The sequence below is a fragment of the Rhinolophus ferrumequinum genome, chromosome 17 (genome assembly GCF_004115265.2).
Source record: "Rhinolophus ferrumequinum isolate MPI-CBG mRhiFer1 chromosome 17, mRhiFer1_v1.p, whole genome shotgun sequence".
Lineage (NCBI taxonomy): Eukaryota > Metazoa > Chordata > Mammalia > Chiroptera > Rhinolophidae > Rhinolophus > Rhinolophus ferrumequinum.
The window spans coordinates 35187414-35207513 of record NC_046300.1 but is presented as its reverse complement, the minus strand read 5'-3'; the positions used below and the strand labels follow the sequence as shown (position 1 = coordinate 35207513).

The following is a 20100-nucleotide window of genomic DNA, read 5'->3' as shown; positions in this document are numbered from 1 at the left end:
AATATACGCTTCCCCACAGCACCTAACAATTGTAATTGTTAATTGCATAATTCGTTGTTTAACGTCTATCTTTTTTGCTAGAAAGGAAATGCAAGGAGCTCAGGAACCAACAGTTTTGTTTACTGCTGTGCTTTGCACATACTAAGTGCTCAATAAATGTGTTGGCTGGGAGAACAGCTAGTAGAGGAATTGCATGGGCCTGCCCCCAGCTGGCTGGCCCCTCCTACAGGCATGACAGGCATGATGACAGGAACCTGGGAGGAGGGCTTTACCTGCCTGACCCCCACACACTAGGCTCCGAGCAGACAGATATGCTCGCGGAGAAACCTGAGCCGCACCTGGCTTCAGTCCTCAGGGTATGAGCTGGCTCAGATTCTGGACTCCTATCCTCGTCTCACTCATGCTAATAATACACTGGCCTTACTAATAATAATTATGCTGAGTCTTTTTCAAAAGGGCATTTTAGTCAGGGCCTGATATCCCTAACTGAGCATCTGGTGACAAAGTGACCCACGGAGACATAGCAGAGGAAAGAGGAAGGCAGAACTGCCTGAAGAATGATTTGAATGGCAGAGCATGGGGTAGAGTGGCATTTGACTTATTCCTCCCTCAACTTAATTAATGCTACAGAAGAACTTCCTGGGGACCAGGATTTGGTTTTATTCTAGCTGCAATTAAAGGGGTCCCCCCTTTTTTCCTTACTTGTCTTTATTCCTCTCTACTTTCCCATCCACCCAAGAGACAGCCTGTTACCCAAGCTCAACGATTGAAAGAAGGGCGAGAAATCATAATTGGAAAATGGCCTCATGAGGGAAGTCATAGGTCAGAAAGAGAGGAGAAGTGTGATTTAAATGTAAAAACCACCAGGAATTGTGGGAAGGAAAGCTGGACCTGGGATCACTGGACAGAAAGCCAGCAAACTTTTCTTATTCTAAAGGATGAAGGTCCTAGCCTGAGCTGAAACCTGTCAGGCAGAGGGATCAGCCTATTTAGCAGCAACTTCTTAAAGTAGAACTATAAAGTACAGACCGAGGAGGTTGTTTCTGGAAGGTTTGCAGGAAGGATTATCTTTGAGATACTTTTCTGCTTTCTTTGCACCTTTTAAGTATAAGTACATCATAAAGAATAACAGCAACAAACAAATCTAAAACAGAGTGCAAAAGTAGTTAACTCAGTTCTCAGTGGTAATGAAAGGAAGAAGCCTAGCCATTACCCTGTACTGACTCAGAAGGTTTGAGTCTGCACGTGGCTGTCTCTGGGTAGCCTGGTGTGTGCGTGGATTTCTCTGTGTGTCTCTGACTCTGTTTTGTGTACCTATCTGTGCATACTGCACTGTATACGTGTGTGTGCTATGTGTGCATCGCTGATGGCAGCCACTCACCTCAGGCTTAGGGGAAAGTGCACAGAGCCTTCCTGTCCACAAAAGTCCCCACAAGGGCAGTGCATAGCATTGCTGGCCCCTGGTGGAACAGAAAGTCTGGGCAGCCTGGACAGGGAGAAACCTGTGCTCCCAGCTCTGCCCTTGGTCCCCTGCTGTTTTAGGGAACAGTGATGCAGGTCTGACACTCCTCTGGAGTGTGCGAAAGTGAAGCAGGTCTCAGACTATTGGTGGCACCCACTTCTCCCATGCAGGTTGGGCTCAGAGCCTGGCATGAAGAAGGGGGAGGGTACCTAAGTCTGATGCTTTGACCTCCTCTTTTCTCTGTGGATGCCCCTCTTGAAAGATTCTCAGGCACGTTCCCTAGAGAAAGAAGAACTTTCCATCTCAGACATGGGTGACTCCCTCAGGCAACCTTCTTTTCTTAAGGCTTATTTACCTACAAAAGATGGGAGCTAAACAAATGCTATGCAAGAAACCCTCTCTGAGTTCCATCCCAGTGTACGAGGCAGCCAGCTCATTGATAACTGTGACAATGCAAATGACCGAGGTGTTACTTTGTATGTTTTTGCCACTATGGCATAGCAGCATCTCACGACTGCGGGTATCCCCACCACAAAGCTCCAAACCAGCATCTGCCTCCCGGTCTTGTGCCCTCCCTGTCTCCTCAGACAGAGGTCATGCTGGGCCAGAGGCATAGGGGCTCCAGACCATGGTGCCCAAGTGATGCCCTTCATACGCCCCTAGGCTTGGGGAAGGAAGGTTCTAGAATGACAGAAAATACATTTTCTTTTCCGGCCTGACAGGATAGGGATGCCCTGTCAGATTCAGTTTGATTTTTGAAAAATAAAGTAATTGACATTTCTTGCAATGCAAGTTTGTCAAGGAAGTATATGCCCCCTAAAATAGGTCAATGCAATGGTCTCCACGGGGGGTCCAGGACTAGCGTTATCAGCATTATCTGGGTACTTCTGTGAAAGGCCCATTTCTGAGCCCCACCTAAGACCTATAGATGAGAAATTCTGGGGGTGGGGTCCAGAAATCTGTGCTTTCACAAGCCCTACAGAGGATTCTGTGGACAGCGAAGTATGAGAACCACAGTTGCAATGGACACAATAATCTTAGTTGCCTTTCCCCTCTGGTTTCTCCTGAGAAGTTTTCTTCAAAATTCTTCCATGGTGATCTTGTCACAAGAGCCCTCAAGTTTTCTTTGTGAATGTCAGCTTTAGCTGGGCTTCTCAATGCTCTCTGTCCTACTGCTTTCTGTTTTGGAGTGACTAGGCATAGGCAAAGTTATAGGATCTTATCTGTCAGTTGGCTTTGAAAATGTGCACCTGAGGGTGTCTGGCTGTGGAGTATGAATTCTGAGAGCCTGGAAAGCACTCATGGCAGCATCTACAACGATCACGTGAGCTGCAACCAGAGCACGACTTGTGCTGGAGGTTGTTTCCACTTTATCACGTGGGGTCTTACAAATTTCATTTTATGCATGAGAAGACCAAAGGCCAAATTTATAGAGCATAGTTTGAATCCAAGTCTTTCACTCTTCCTACCATGTTTAATAAACCATCTTGCCACACCAGAGTAGGACAGAGTTCTAGAGAGGGTTTTTTTTTGGCACTTTCCCAGTCTACATTGCTAAAGACAGGCCTCAAATGCACAGTGTAATATCATGGAATAAAGGTCAAATTTTGTGGCGAAAGGAAAGGCCCTACAGATTTCAGCATGGATGATTGTGGCTACAGTGGACGTTCTCCTCCAGAAGCAGAGTGAAGACTGAGGCTGCAGTTGAGACAATAATTCACGGGAATAATGGAGGAGGACGGGACGAGGGTCCTGCCTCCACGGTGACCTGGGGTGACCGAAATTCATCACAGGAGACAGGGCCTTTGCCAACCACTTGAGAGGCAGGCCTGACTTCCCTCAGCAGGTTCAGGATGAGCCATGGGGCCAGGTGCTCACAGAGATCACCTCTGGGGAAAGGCTGCCCCTTGTCCCATGGGAGAATGGACCATCCATGCCCAGTGCCCCAGACAGAAGTGCAGGAAATTAGCCTGATGCAGATGGAGCAGGTTCTAGAGGAAGTGAAACAGCTGAGCTGTCCCTGGGTGGGTCTAGGCAGTCAATGTGGGAAATGAGGGGCTGCAACAGCCAGCTTAGCATGTGAGGAAGAGCTGGTGAAGGGAACAAGATCAAGTAAGGACCAGGGCACAACCAGCAAATGGCTGAGAAGATAGCTTCTGCTTCCCACGAGGAGGGGCAGATGCCCGAGAAACAGCTCAGTTTGAGGTTCTCAGAGGGGGACAGAGCAAGGCGGAGAATAATGTCAGCAAATATTAGAAGAGAAAAAGCAAGGAGCAGGAGGAACTGGAGGGCTTGGAAGGAAGGAAGCTTCAGAAGTGGCAGAAAACACAGGGTGTGGGGGGAGCCAGGGGCATGAGAGGAGAGGAAGGAGCAGCAGGAGGAGAAAAGGGGACAGGGGTGAGGGAGATCAGAGGCGCCTTGAAGATGGAGTGCAGTTCATGATAAAACAGGGAGGCCTGCAGGGAGTCGGGCTGAGGGAAGGCATGGAGCAAGGCTGGAGACTTCTCAGAGACAGCCTGGGGCTCTGAAGGATGGCAACAATGACACTACTTTAGCAGAAGGAACCTGGCTGAATACCAAGAAGGGAAAGTTTTGCTCACAAAGGGACTGAATGAGGCCTCTTCTTACTGATCAGAAGAGAAAGCAAGCCGTGCTGGAGTAGAGCTTTGACTTAACCAGCAGAAAGCTGCCGTCCAGAAAAGATTTATGGGATCCAGTTGGGGCTCTGTCCACCAATGTGATCTGATAAAGGGTACTGATCAGGTTTGTGAATGTATATGTGGCCCCCAAATGCAAAGAGCTAATTAAAGATGTAGCACTTTTCCTGGTATGTGTGTGCCTTTTTTCCCTCCTGGTACTAAACAGATGTGACTTGTGGAATCAAACATTGAGAACTGGTCTGTAATACAAGTTGGGTATAATGGACTGAATCTTCACATCCTCCCAAAATTCATATGCTGAAGCCCTAACCCCCAGTGTGATAGTATTTGGGGGTGAGACCTTTAAGACGCAATTAGGTTTAGATGAGATCATGAGGGTAGAACCCCCATGATGGATTAGTGTCCTTATAGGAAAAAGAAGAGAGACCAAAGAGTTCTTCTCTCTCTCTCTCTCTCTCTCTCTCTCTCTCTCTCTCTCTCTCTCTCTCTCTCTCTCTCTCAGACACAGTGAGAGGTGTCCATTTGCAAGAGAATAAGAGGATTTTCACTAGGAATTAAATCTCCCAGCACCTTGATCTGGGACTTCCCAGCCTCTGGAACTGTGAGAACTAAATGTCTGTTGTTTAAGCCACCCAATCTATGGTATTTTGTTATAGCTGCCCGAGTAAACTAAGATACATGGGAATATTAATTTGAATACCCATAACAGTATTCAGAAACACACCTGCCAAAAAGAAAGTTGTGTAAGTCATATAGGTGTTAGAGCCCAGCCCAGCTCATTTATTGGTCCCTCTTAAAGGGTGAGTATATTAGGAGCAGTTCAGATCTCTTCCCTAGTTTAGTGGGTTTGTTCCCATTGTAAGAAAGCACAAAGGAACATATTTTGTCTGTTCTTCATTCCAGGAGACTGGTGGGAAGGAAATCCTCCTGGAGCTAGAAATAGCAACTTAAAACAGAGAAGAAAGACCTGCGGAAAAGTATGGTAGAGAATTAAGACAGAATAAGAAATGAAGGTTGAGGGCCTACTAGGAAAAACTAGAAAACTTTAATAGCTACTAATGATGTCTTCACTTATAAAATAAGATGTACCAGAAGATAGTGATGTTAAAAAAAAGTATTGAAAGAACTGTATGAAAAGGGGGTATGAAGATGGAGTAGAGCAATCTTAAGGACTGTTTTATGAAGCTATTGATTAAGAATAATAAGCTGAAGATTCCACTTTTGGTTGGAGGAGTATGCTTCCAACCGATGGACTCTCTGGCAAATAACAACAAAATACCAGAGAAAAGAAAAAAAAAAAGAAAGAAAGAAAGAAAAGAAAGGAAAAACTACCTGAGAATTCCAGAAACTGAACAACAAGAGGAGAGTTTTACCTTTTGCAGTTTATAGACATCACAGTCTGCCCCTTGGCTAAAACTCCAATTGAAAAACCCACCCTCTTTCTTGCTGGAGGGACCAAGGGAAGGAATCCAGAATAATCAGGGTGGCTGGAGAGTTGGGAGAGAATCCCTGGAAACAAAAGAACAAGGGAAAGAGAATCCCAAATTCTGGGTGTAAGCTTTTCCCAATTCTCTGGCTGATTCTTGAACCATGAATGTATGACACAGGCTGAAAACCACAGGAACTGAAATCTGAGCTATTGCCCACTGCAGGCAGGACAGAGTCCACAGGTTGAGTCTAACCAAGTTAACTTCCTGCTAGAAAGCATCAACACTCTTTGTATCAATGTAACAGAATCTACAGTCTCTACATCATAATGTTCATAATATACATAATGCAAAACTACTAGACATACACAAAGAGTGAAATGTGACCCATTTTCATGGGGAATAAAAAAGACGTCAACCTGAGGATGAACCAACTTTTAAGCAGCTATTATACTCAATGAGATAAAGAAAAATATGCTCATCATGAATAAAAAGATAAGACATCTCAGCTGGGAATTGGAAAGTATGAAAGAAAGATTAATAAGAAATTGTATGGCAAAAATACAGTATCAGGAAAAAATCACTTAGAGGGACTTTTTTTTTTAATAGCAGAATGACAATGAAAAATGAAATAATCGATAAATTTAAAAATAGATCCAAAGAAGATAGGGGAAAAAATGGGAAAACAATGAATAGAGGCTCAGGAACCTGTGGGACAACTTCACGAGTTCTACATACAAGTAATTGTAGTCCTAGGAGGAGAGAAAAAAGGAAAGGAAATAATATTTGAAGAATTGTGGCTAAAAGCTTTTCCAATAACAGTGAGACATAAATTTACCCATTTAAGAAGCTTAGAGAGTCTCAAAAAGGATAAATTTGGGGGAAAAAAAATCATATCCAGGCACATGATAGTCGAGCTAAAAACCAAAGATAATGAGAAAATCTTGAAAGCAGCCAGAGAAAATCACAGTATATATTCAACAGAACAATAATTCAAGTAACTGTGGGAATTCTCACCAGAAACCATGGCAACCAGAAGACAATGAAACATCGTTAAAGTGCTGAAAGAAAGAAATCTATAAACCTGGATTGTTTATCCAGTAAAAACATCTTTCAGGAATGAATGCAAAATATAGACATTTCTCTGATAAAGGAAAATTAAGAGAATTTATTGCCAGAAGGCCTGCATTACAAGAAATGCTAAAGGAAGTTCTTCAGACTGAAGGAATGATACCAGAGGGAAACTTGGATCTTCGGGAATGAAGCAAGAACAGGAGAAATGGTAACAATTTTAAGTTAACATGAAACATTTCCCTCTTAATATCTTGAAAGTACATATGACTATTTAAAGGAAAAATTGCAAGATTTTCTTGTGGGACTTTTAATGTATGTAGATGACAATTATAATGTAAAGGGCAGCAGGAGCGGGGGTGGTAAATGGACCTATATGTTTTGGTTATGTTGTTGTTTCTACATTTTATGTAACGTGGTGTAATATTAACCCTAAGTAGACTGTAAAATTTAAAAAAAAAATACCGGGGATGCCAAAAAAATGTATACAAGTGGACACTTTTGTCAACATTCCTCAAGCAGTAGTTTGCTGTACTCAGAAGTGTCAGCATGCTGATGGTAACCACTTTGAGCACCTCTTGTAATTGCAGAAGTCAAACGTGACTTGTATTCATCTTTTGTTATTGGTATATATTGAGTACTACAATTTTAATACAGTTTTCCTTTCTTAAAATGCATACAAATTTTTTGGCACCCTCTATATACGAGGTATGACAATTAAGTTCACGAGTCACCCCAATAAATTAAAAAAAAAAAAAAGTTCATGAGCGCATTCTAGAAAAAGTGCTCCATACCTCATTGCTGAATATCACTACTGTCCCTTCGAAATGCTCCCCTTGGGAAGCTATGCACCCATGCCAGTGCCTAGTCCACCTTTCAAAGCAATTTTGGAACTCTTTCTGGAATGGCGATCAGAGCTGTTGTCGTATTACATTGATGTCCTGAATGTCATCAAAATGTCTTCCTTTCAATATTTCCTTTATCTTCGGGTAAGAAAGAAGTCATTGGGGGCCACATCCGGTGAGTAGGGAGGATGTTCCAATACAGTTATTTGTTTACTGGCTAAAAACTCCCTCACAGCCAGTGCTATGTGAGCTGGTGCATTGTCGTGATGCAAGAGCCATGAATTGCTGGCGAAAAGTTCAGGTCTTCTAACTTTTTCACGCAGCCTTTTCAGCACTTCAAAATACTAAAACTTGGTTAACTGTTTGTCCAGTTGGTACAAATTCATAATGAATAATCTTTCTGATATCAGAAAAGATTTGCAATATCATTGCAACAAGTTTGTAAATTAATTGTCAGATCTTGTATATTTATATATATAGATTCTAGAGTAACCATGAAAAAATGTAAAAAAGTAGAGCTGAAAAACCAATAGATACAGGCATGTTAATAGCCCACCCCCCCTCTGCCTGAAGATGGAGTTGGGGGAGCTGCAATTTCGCTCGGCCTCTATGTGCATTACCTAAAGGCCAGCAGAGCCAGTCGGCAAAGATGACAGCTGACTTGGATTCTAAAGATAATACTTTGGGAGAAGAGGGGGGAAAAATAAAGACAGAGACATAGCCTCTCTGGGACATCATAAATGACCACAGTTGGGCAGGGGTCCAGCACACTGTGAAGCCAGATAAGGGGCCGCTGTGTCCTGAATACTGGACTCAGAGTCTGGAGACCTAGACTGAACGACCAAAAGTGTACTGACAAGCTGTGTGACCTCAAGTAACTTGTTTGACTCCTCTGGGCCCCGGATCCCTTTGCAAAGTGAAAGGGTAGGATTTACAGCAAATTCTTAGTAATTTGCCTTTCTGGAGGAAAGGGACAATTGGACATCCACAACTCTGACTTTGCATTCATCTGTATTGGTAAATGGTGGGCTCCCATGCTCAGAATGAGGCTATTGCCCACTCCATCCTCTCCCAAGTTAAGTATATTTACATCCACTGGCTTTTTTTTTTTTTAATTTTTAAAAAATTTTCGATTACAGTTGACATCCAATATTATACAGAAGGTGCCAAAAAAAGTATACACATTTTAAGAAAGGAAAAAACTGCATTAAAATTGTAATACTCAATATATACCGATCACAAAAGATGAATAAAGTCATGTTTGACTTCTGCAATTACAAGAGGTACTCAAAGTGGTTACCATCAGTGTAATTGTAATATAGTTTTTTCCTTTCTTATGTGTATACATTTTTGGCACCCTTTGTATTAGTTTCAGGTGCAACATAGTGATTAGACAATTATATAACTGTCAAAGTGATCATCCCAATAAGTCTAATACCCATTTGACACCATACATAGTTATTACAATATTATTGACCACATTACCTATGCTATATTTTACATCCTCATGACTGTTTTTATAACTTGCATTTGGTACTTCTTAATCCCTTTCCCCTTTTCACCCTTTTGGATGAAACCTTCCCATCTTGCAACCATCAAAATGTTCTCTGTACCTTGGGTTTGTTTGTTTTGTTTGTTCATTTATTTTGCTTTTTAGTCTCCACATGTAAGTGAAATCATATGGCATTTGTCTTTCTCTGTCTGACTTATTTCACTTAGAATAATACCCTCTAGGTTCACCCATATTGTCACAAAAGGCAAGATTTCGTTCTTTTTTATGGCTGAGTAATATTTCACTGTATATATGTACCACATCTTCTTTATCCATTCCTCTATTGATGGACACTTAGGTTGCTGCCATATCTTTGCTACTGTAAATAGTGCTTCAATGAACATGGGGCGGGGCAGGGCATGTCTTTTTTAATTAGTGTTTTGGATTTTTCTGGATAAATATCCAAAAGTGGGATTGTTGGGTGATATGGTAGTTCTATTTTAATTTTTTGAGGAACCTCTAATCTGTGTTCCATGATGGCTGCACAAATCTGCAATCCCACCAACAGTGCACGAAGATTCCCTTTCCTCCACCTCCTCACCAACACTTGTTTGTTGATTTATCGTGATAGCTGTTCTGACAGGTGTGAGGTGATATCTCATTGTGGTTTTAATTTGCTTTTCCTTGATAATGAGTGATGTTGAGCATCTTTTCATATGTCTGTTGGCCATCTGCATGTTCTCTTTGGAGAAATATCTATTTAAGTCCTCTGCCCATTTTTTAATTGAATTGCTGTTGTTTTTTTTTTGGTGTTAAGTTGTGTGAGTTTCTTATATGTTTTGGATATTATCCCCTTAACCTATGTATCATTCGTGAATATCTTCTCCCAATTATAGGTTGTTTTTTCATTTTGTTGATGGTTTCCTTCATGTACAAAAATTCCTTAGTTTGATATAGTCCCATTTGTTTCTTTTTTCTTTGTTTCCCTTGCCCAAGGAGACACATCTAAAAAGATATTACTAAGAGTGATGTCAAAGAGTTTACTGCTTATGTTTTCTCCTAGGAATTTTATGGTTTTGAGTCTTACATTTAAGTCTTTAATCCATTTTGAATTTATTCTTGTATATGAACACCCACTGTTTTGATTCCTGTCTTTATGTCAATGACTCCTAAATATACATCTGCATTTAGGCTTCTCCTCTATGCTCCAAATGCATATATCCAGCTACCTATTAAGCAGCTCTACTTAGATATTCTACCAGCACATAAACATCAAAATGTTCTAAACAAGTACCTTTCAAAATTTCATAGGTATCAGAATCGCATGGGAAATCTTGATAACAATGCAAAGGCCCAGACCCTACTCTGCTTCAATGAGTCTATGCCTCTGTGCTCCAGGTAAATCTGATACCTACCTAAATTCTAGAAACATGTTCTAAACCAAACCTACAATCTACTCCCAAGCTTCCTACTACTCCACCCAGTTCCTTTCCAGCATCCCCACTCCAGAGAAAGGCACCATCATCCATCCAGAGATACTGGGTATCATCCTTGGACCTCTGTCACCTTCATCCCTAAGCATCATCTACTGTCAAGTCCGTTTCATGGTGCTCCCTTGATCCCTCTGGGCTTCACTCACATCCCACCACCCCATAGCCTCCTGACACCTTTCTTCTACTGTTGCCTCTCCCACCCATCCTCCACACTGTAGCCAGGGTAAATATTAAAAGAAAAAAATTTTTTTGAGATAGTTCAAATCTCTAGAAAAGTTACAAGAATGCTACAAAGAATGTCTGTATACTCTTTATCCAGATACCCCATCCCAACTCTCTACAATTGTCCAGAAATGCCCTCTGAAGGCCTTTTACTGACCTTTTAATACCCTGTTATCAGACCTCTCTAATCCCCTTCCGTGTGGAACAGTTGCTCAGTCTCTTTGACTTTTATGACCTTGAAATTTCTGACGCTCCTAGGCCAGGTGTTTAATAGAATGTGTCTCAATTTTAGTTAATCTGATATTTCCTCATGATGAGACCCAGGTTATACATTTTGAACAGAGTATCTCAAATGCGATGGTCACTTCCTATTACGTGCTACACAATGTCCTGTTATAGGCAGTGTGAACTTGAATCACTTGATTCAGATGGTGTTGTCAAATTTATCTGTAAAGTTACTTTCTCCTCCTTTGTAATAAATATTTAGGCTATGAGTCTAAATATTTAGACTTTGAGGCTAAGTATTAGACTTTGAGGCTATGTAAAATCCTGTTGCTCTCCTCACTTTCACCCAAGTTTTAGCTTCCATTGATATTTCGTAACTTAATCTGATCGTCACCAAACAGTGATTTTTCTAACAATATCCTTTTTTCCACTACTGGAAAAATGTCCTCTTCTCTTCATTTATTTATTCATTTGTATTCATATCAGTGTGGACTCCTTAGTTCTTATTTTATTCAATAGGTTATTATCTGTTACTTCATTATATATTTTGAGGCTCAACTTATCCATATTTGGACATTGAGAGGACCTTCAAGCTGGATATTGTGTTCTTTTGACATGCCCCCATTATTCTGGGATTACTTTCTTACTTTCTGGCACAAAAAGATATGTTGGGATCATCTTGTACTTTCTCTGCCCAGGCCCTGGAAGGGGCCATTTATCTAATGAGTCTTGGTTGCTTTTAGTGTAAAAGAGTATATAAAATCCAAGACCAGAGTTTTAGGTGTACTCTTCACTACACAGGTGTCATTGCTTTGAGGCACACTCAGCTTATATTTATTTCTCTATCTTTTTATGTGTTGACAACCATGAGTTCATACCAATACCTTCAATTTTAATTCAACACCACATAATTCATGCCAGCTTTCAGGCTTTCCACATCTGTACATCCTTTTCCAACAGCTCCTATTATTTCCAATATATTTCTCAATGTCCTCGAATATAGCGACTTTTCCAATCTTGCTGGGCTTTCAGCCCCCCTCACACACAGGTCTCAATCTCTGCTAGGGCTTGTCTCCCTTGCTCAAACATCTTCCTTTATTGGGCCTGCCACATCGCTTTTTGGTGAAAGAAAAAAGAAAGAAAGCTGAGAAAGTATATTTTGTTTTGCTTTTAAAGAACAGAGGGGAAGAGATTGGAAGAAAAAGGCAGGAGAAAAGCCAGGTTACTTTTCTAAAATGAAAATCCATCACCTTTGAGCTATGTGTGCATCTATCATGTTTCCCCGAAACTAAGACCTAACCAGAAAATAAGCCCTAGCAGATTTTTCAGGATGACATCCCCTGAACATAAGCCCTAATGCGTGTTTTGGAGCACAACTTAATATAAAACCCAGTCTTATTTTCTGGGAAACACGGTGTGTGTGTGTGTGTGTGTGTGTGTGTGTGTGTGTGTGTGTGTGTGTGTGTGAGTGTGTGTGCATATGCAGTCACATGCACCCACTCACACACACAGGCCTTGAATGGCTTCCTATTGCTCTAAGGCTATAAATTTCATCACAAGGGTCCAGGAGGCCATGCATGATGTAACCGCTTCTGACCTTTCCCTTTCCCTTTCCCCTTTCTCTCCAAATGCCAAGCACAGGGGACCTGTCATCTCCTCTAAAATTCCATCTTCCCTCTTGCCACAGGGCCTTTGTATGTGCTGCTTATGTCTCTCAGTGCTCTAACTTGCCACATGCACTTGGGTGACTTATTCTTCAAATCTTTGCTGGTGCACCAGCTATCTTTTTCTCTGGAAGCCCTCCTTAATTCCCCTAGATATAGTGAGACTATTTTGTTATTTATTGTTTTATTCATGCTCTTACAGAACACAGTGGCTCTTATCTCAACTGGGAATTATGCACTTCTCTGTATATGTGTCTGAGTAATATCCTCTTCCCACATTAAATTTTGAGTGGTGGGAGAAGAGCAACAATGTCTCTTTTTGATCATGAGTGTGCCCCTAGCTTGTGGCCCAGTGGCCCAGTATTGGTACATAGTAGATGCTCAATAAATATTTTTTCCTGTGAATAATTTGTATTTTTAGAAACATAAAGTGTTTAATCAGCAAACATGGTAATTTTCTCTATTTTGAATGAAAGGCAAACCATGAACGAGTAATATGATACATATGGTGAGGGAGGTGAACGTATGAATGTGAAGAATTCTGAAAGCTCCTAGGTCTAAGAGTTTATAAGCTTTATCACTTAGAAGAAACACAATTCACAAAAAAATGATGCAAATAATGTGTACAGGAAAATAATGTGGGAGTCTTTACCTAAGAAAATTTTAATATAAAGCATATACGAATTGCATATTTGGCTTACATCATTATACAGGTGATTCAGGGTCATTAAAATGATAGGCCTTCCAAAGGTGGAATAGAATTTCATTCAAAATTCAAGGTGAGTATATACACAAACGTATGTGTGCATATTTTAGAACTGGATAAAGTGATTGTAAATTGCACTTGAAAGAAAAGATATTTGAGAGTAGCCAAGAAAGCGCTTTTTTGTTTTTAAAAGAGAATGAAGGATGACTTACTTTACTGAAATAGTAAAGCTCTTGCTAAAATTATTATAATCAGAATAATACAGACAATATGCCTTTCACTAAAGTTAAGAATCCGAACAATATGGTTTGGCACAAGAGTCAATAAACAGATCAATGGAGCAGAATTGAGAATCAAAACATAGTTCATATAAGGAACTTAATATATGACAAACATGACATGTGATTCAATAAAAAATGGACAATGTATTTAATCAGTGGTGCTGGCATGATGATCTATTCACCTGGACGAGAACAGAGTAAGAATATATATCTAATACATATTCAAAAACAAATTTGACAATCGCCCTTGTGCCTATGGACAAGAGATGGATAAATAAGCAACGAATACTACAATAAATAGGAACAAACTACTGCTACATACAACAATATGCATGAATCTCACAAAGAGAATGCTAAGTAAAAGCAGCCAGACACAACATATGTGTATGGTTCCACTTCAGTGAAGTTCTAGGACAGGCAAAACAAACCTATGGTAGAAAAAAATCAGAACAGTGGTTGCCTCCGGGTGTGGGGTAGAATTGTGAAATGACAGGGGAAGGACAAGCGGTAACGTCTCAGTGTGAATGTCCTGTATCGCGATAGGAGTTTGGGATTCGGGGTCATTAAAATATTAGTTCTTCCAAAGGTAGAATAGAACTTCATTCAAAATCCAAAGATGAGTATATATAGATACGTATGTGTGCATGTTTTAGAACTGGATGAAGTGATTTTAAATTGCACTTGAAGGGAAAGATATTTGAGAGGAGGAGCCAAGTTGAATGCAAATGTTTAGGGGTGATATGTACTGATGTCTACAACTTATCTGGAAATGCACCAACAAAAAAAGATGGAGGGATAAATGGAGAGAGGGATGGATAGTCACATGGTAAGGCAAACATAGCAAGATATTAATTCTAGAATCTATGTGGTGGGTACGTGGCTGTCCTCTGTAAAATTCTATCAAGTACCCTGTGTGCTTGAAATTTTTCAAAATAAAATCTTGCGAAAAATAAATAAATTTCAGTCTATTAAATATTTAAATATAGAATAAAATCCCAGTAAATAGTACAGGAAATTTAAAAAGCATTTTATAACTTTGGAGTGAAGAGATCTTTTAAAACAAATTAGAAAACTCAAGAAAACAGAGGGAAAACATATTTTGACTACATGAATATTAACCACTTTTGGAAGCCAAAGGATATCATCATAAACAGTATCAAAAGAAGAACAGATGGGGGAGGGGGGACTCATTGTATCATATGGCAGACAAAGGTTAGCCTCCCTAATATATAAAGACTTCCTACAAATTCTTTAAAAAACAGAAAATAACTTGACAGAAAAATAGATAACGACATGTATAGATAATTAACAGAAAAGGAAACATGAATCCCAGTAATTGTGTGAAAAGACATTAATATCCCTAGCAGTCAGTTGAAAATGCAAATTAAAGCAAAATGAGGTATCATTTCTCATCTTTGGATTTGCAAACTTTTAAAGATTGATCACCTCCAATGCTGGTGAGGATGCTGGAAGCTAGGTGCCATACACTCCTGGTGGAGTGTGACTGTTTACAAACTTTTAGAACAGCAACCTGCCAGCAAGAATATCCAAGAGACATACAAAACAGAAAGTAGTAATAGGCATAATATGATTCCATTTTTATAAAAAAAATTTTTTTTTTCAAATTTTGAACAAAGAGAAAAATGTAAAGACATACCTAGATGCCTTGTAAAGAAAAATATAAAGAAATAGATGCTTTGGGACAGGGGTTGTAAACCATGGCCTAAGTGCCAAATCTGGCTGGTCACCTCGCTTTTTATGGCTCATGAGTTAAGAATGGTGTTTATACCTTTTTAAAGGGGTACATTTTAAATGGTTATGTAATTTTCTACATTATACCCTCATTTTGACTCTTGGCCAGCAAAGCTTAAAATTTTCACGATAGGGCCTTTTAGTTTACTGACCCCTCCTTCCGGGGAATGTAGTTTCTTAGTTATATTTTTTCTCTGATTTCTTTGTCTTGTTTTCAGTTTTATAATACGCATGTATTACCTTTGCAAGTTTAAAGAAAATAGATAGGTAGGTAGGTTGGTGCAAGAGTAATTGGGGTTTTTGCAATTTATTTTTAACCTTTTAAACCGTAATTACTTTTGCACCCACCTAATAGATCAATCACTGTGGATGCCACTGGGGACGGGCATAGGTGACAAGAGGAAACAAGGGGGACAGTCCAGGTGACAGAAAATGGTACTTTGGAATAGGGTGGGAGAAGGGAAAGAAATTGACAGATTTCATAAGAACCTGTAGGAGTTAGTGAGGGATGGAACATGGAGGGCGAAGCACAGAGTAAAATCAAATCTGAGTCCTAGGTTTCAGTCATCAGTTGAGTGGTGCAATTACTGAGATGGAGAGAGTGGGGAAGGGAAATTGGAGAGGAAATCAAGTCCTCTATTTTGAACCTGTGAAAGTTCTGACTGGAATTGTGTGAAGTAGGCAGTTGGACATCGATGATTAGAGTCTCTTGGGATGCGGCGGGGGAGGCAGAGCAGGAAACACAAATTTAATAGGGTTCATGATACAGACGGTACTGAGAGCCATCTGGAAGCAATGGAAAGGGGGGAGAGAAGGGGACCAAGAGTCTACCTGGTGACACAGTGCCAACCTAACAGGAGCCTGTTCCCTACTGACCGATGGCTCTGATGTCACTGTCCAGTTGTTTGGATTCCCCCAAATCCACTGTTCCAAAATGTCCTCTTCCCATTTGCCAAGAAACACCATAGCTTCAGAGCAGACACTAACAGCCTATGCCCAATTCTCCCAGATGGATCGTTCTCCCAGAACCTGGCTCCCCCAGTGGAGAGATGAGTTCAGGACCCAGTCACTCGCCGCTTGGCCCTGCCTGCCATAGGTCCCCAGACATGTGCAGCTACCTTTTACTCATGCCATGCTTTTACCTGAGAATACCAGGAAGGACTCACCAAGGAGCTGGTGTAGGTGGGGTCTGAGGTGTCATCCTGGAGATAGCGGGAAAGGCCAAAGTCAGACACCTTGCAGACCAGGTTACTGTTGACCAGGATGTTCCTAGCAGCCAGGTCCCGATGCACATAGTTCATCTCAGCCAGGTACTTCATGCCAGCAGCAATGCCCCTGAGCATGCCCACCAGCTGGATCACCGTGAACTGTCCATCATTTTGCTGTAATAAGACACAAGGGGCATCGCAATCAAGATGGGATTCAGCGTTTAAACAAAAGCTGAGGTGCCACGGCCTTGCTGCTAGTCAGCCTCTGTCAGCGCTGGGCCGAGCGGCTCACTGCCTCCTCCCTCCCCTGCTTCCATCCTCATCCCTCTCCTTGAACGCTGTGCTCTCTTCTCCTTGCCAAGTCCTGTCAATTTCATCTCCAAATTACATCTCAAACTCATCCACTCCTCTCCTTCTCCACTGCCACCATTCTAACCAAGTCATCGTCATCCATCACCTATTACAGCCTCTCTGCACCTGCCCCCTCCCCGAGAATCCATTCTCTACACAGCAGCTAGAGCCATCTTTGTAAGACATAAATCAGGGCATGTCACTCCCTAGCATAAAGCTCTCTAATAGCCTCCCATTGCATTAAAGAAAAAAGCAACCCTCCAAACTCCTTAGCATGGCCCACGAGACCCCATGGGATTAGCTAATGCCTCACCTTATATGGGTGTTTCCCTCACACCTGTCTAAAGCCACAGTGACTGGCAACTTTTCAATCTTTTCCAAACCAAGCTCTACCTGCCTGAGGGACCTTATGCGTGCTATTCTCTCTGTTTTTCCCCCACAGTCAATACTTGCCCTTCAGGTCCCCACTTAAATGTCATTTCCTCAGGGAGGATGTCTCTGTAACTCGTCCCCTCTTCCAAATATAATTAGCAATTTTTTTGTACTACTATCTTTCAGTGTATACTCTTATTTTTCTTCTTAGCACATATCACAGGTTTTAGGTGTGCATGTGTGCACGCACCTGCCTGTCTGTCTATCTCTGCTGCTTGACTCTAAGCTCTTTGAGGATAAGAACCCTCCCTCTGTATTCCTTACCATTGTATTCTTGGTGCCGAAATCTTTAATGTAGGTAGAGAAAGTTCAATAAACATGGGCTGAATGAATGACGGGAACATCTCTCCCTGTTTCCAGAATTAAATGCTAAGGCATCTATCTTCCTTGGGTACTACCAGGGCTATTGGGGTAACCATACCAACCTCATAGGGATCGGTGGTGCAGGAGAAGTGCCCACACAGCGTCTGGTACGGGGACCCTCCTAATGAATGGGAGCTGTTGCTGCTTCTCCTCAGCAGTTGCTTCGCCAGCCTGTGGTGCTGCCCTCTCGCTAATACTCAGTGGGCTCCGTCTCTTGGGTGGATGCCCTCCTCAGTGTTAGATGACAGACTCTTCCGTGAATGAGTATGTGCCATCCTCCTGCCTCCCCAAAGCCCCTGGGTCTTAGCTCTACACACACTAGTTAAATCAGTAGACGCTGGGCCACGCTGCTAAGAACACATTTCCCATCTAGTCCAGCCCCAGCTTCTCCCCGAAGAGCTCTGAGCTGTCTTCTGTAAGTAGAGCACGGCTCAGGCATTGAAATGCTTGCAATGGGGGAGAGGTAGGAGAAGGCAGACAACCCAGGGTCTAGTCTAGTTACCTGAGCACAGGCCCCGGACAAGGCCGTCACTTCCTCTGCCCTAGTGTCCGCGTGGGAAATGCAGAAAGCATAAACAGTACGAGGAACTCCCATTTGTTGAGTACCTATGGTATGTAAGATGGTACACAAGACACCCACGTGCGTCACCTCAGTTAAATATATGTGGGACACATCATTTACACGCGTGCTCTTACAAAAGCATTGTCTATGCAAAAATAAGTATGGAAAATAAAAGAACTGTTATAAAACTACACTGGTTATTAGCGAAAACCCCAACAACAGAAATGTCTAACAATGATAGCATGAATTGTAGAAGGCTCTATTCCTCATGCAAGATTGCAAGCTTGGGTTTGTGTTCCAGGGTTATGCCCCCTGATCACTTGAAGGAGTGGAGCAAACCGACACGCCCTCCACTCCTTTCAGAGACCCCTATCAGAGGATGACCCCCAAACACACTGGAATGGATACCCCCCCCAAATTCCAGGCTGTTTCTAACTCAAACTTGAATCATCTCTCAACTGTCCCAGAATGCTTTCTCTACAGTATTTTCTTCTAACCAACTCCAAAAGAAAGTGCAGAGCTATCTTTTGGAAACTCTGATGGGTTTACAGCACATGGTATCCATTTGTGAGAGCTGGGTGTGCCATGAGTGAGGCAAATTCTCCTTACTCGTGAAGTTCAGTCAGCACCTCCTCAAGAATTAGCCAGGCTTTCACTAGCACCATTCCTTTTCTCTAAGTAGGTCTCCGGGGATCTGCCTCCCCAGAAAGCTGTCATGCAACTTCAGTATGTTAGAAACTATATCTCAGCTTAAAGTCACAAGGGTCATATTTTTTCAGGTCAGTTTTGTTACTTCCTCTTTGTGAGTGTAGACAACACTCTGTGGTTGAAAACGAATGTCTCCCTCAAGGAGCCAACTTGTATATAGATGTTAGGGGAGAGGCCCTTGTAGCGGTTGTAAACCACGTAAACCGCATGTTGAGAAGAGCAATGTTGAATGCATGTAAAGCAATGTGTCCACGTCTCTACTTTAAGTCGTTTAAGTCTTCATAGAACTGCCTTATTGTCTGATTTATTTTAAAACTTAGATCAATCATCCTTAGAGTTTCTAGGGTCCACAAGAGCCAAAAAGTGGTTAAAGTCCAAGCTTTGGAGCCAGACAGACCGGGTTGGATCCAGACTCTGCTGCTCCCTAGCTGCGTGCTCTTGGCCCAGTTAATTAACCTCCAGAGCAGTGATTTCCACATCTTTAAATAAGATCATAGTGTCCACTCTTCATAGGACTTTGGAGTGGTTAAATGAGATGAGACATGTGTAAGGGCTTAGCTCAATGACCAGTAAATACTAAGACAACAGCAATGGTTGCTGGTATTATCAGCAAAGCCACAATGTCTCATAAATCATCTCTTCCATGTACCTGGCTGCCTGGTGAGAGACTGAGCACACATGGGGCCAGAACTGTGGGTTCCTCATGGCTGCCTGGGTGTGTGTGAGAGACATCCCAGGATTGTTGCCCTTGGAGAATATAGTTCACAGGTTGGCAGCTGTAATAGCCCCTCCCCCCAACAGTAGTGTAGATCGGAAACTAATGATGCAACCCTGAAATTTGAATTGATTGACCAACAAACATTGATTTCTTCCATTACTTGACTTTTGAATGGCAAGTCATACAGATGCTTTCATCTTTAATATTCATTCTGTGAATGGCAGACAATAGTATATTGTTTTTACAGAGAAGATAAAGGAAGTCCAGAGAGTTTAAGTGATCAGCCTTAAATCACTCTGTGTGGTTTTGGCTTATAAGAAGAATCTAAGTCCAGAACAGGAAGTTGCATCTCTACTGACATTCCGTCTCTGATCAATTGGTAATGGCTATCTCAAAGGCTGTGTGGAGAAGAAAGCTGTGTATAAGCTTCACAGGAAAAGAAGCCATGATTGATTAAT

At 41.6% G+C, this 20100-nt stretch overlaps 1 protein-coding gene across 2 annotated transcripts in view; it reads right to left on the bottom strand.

Moving 5' to 3' along the window:
• EPHB1 (EPH receptor B1) overlaps nt 1–20100 on the bottom strand; it is a 424621-nt gene that overhangs the window by 32119 nt on the left and 372402 nt on the right. For both annotated transcript variants that reach the window (XM_033133086.1, XM_033133087.1), the window contains one exon: nt 16467–16682. In XM_033133086.1, coding sequence (XP_032988977.1) covers nt 16467–16682 — 216 coding nt within the window. The remainder of the gene's footprint in view (nt 1–16466; nt 16683–20100) is intronic.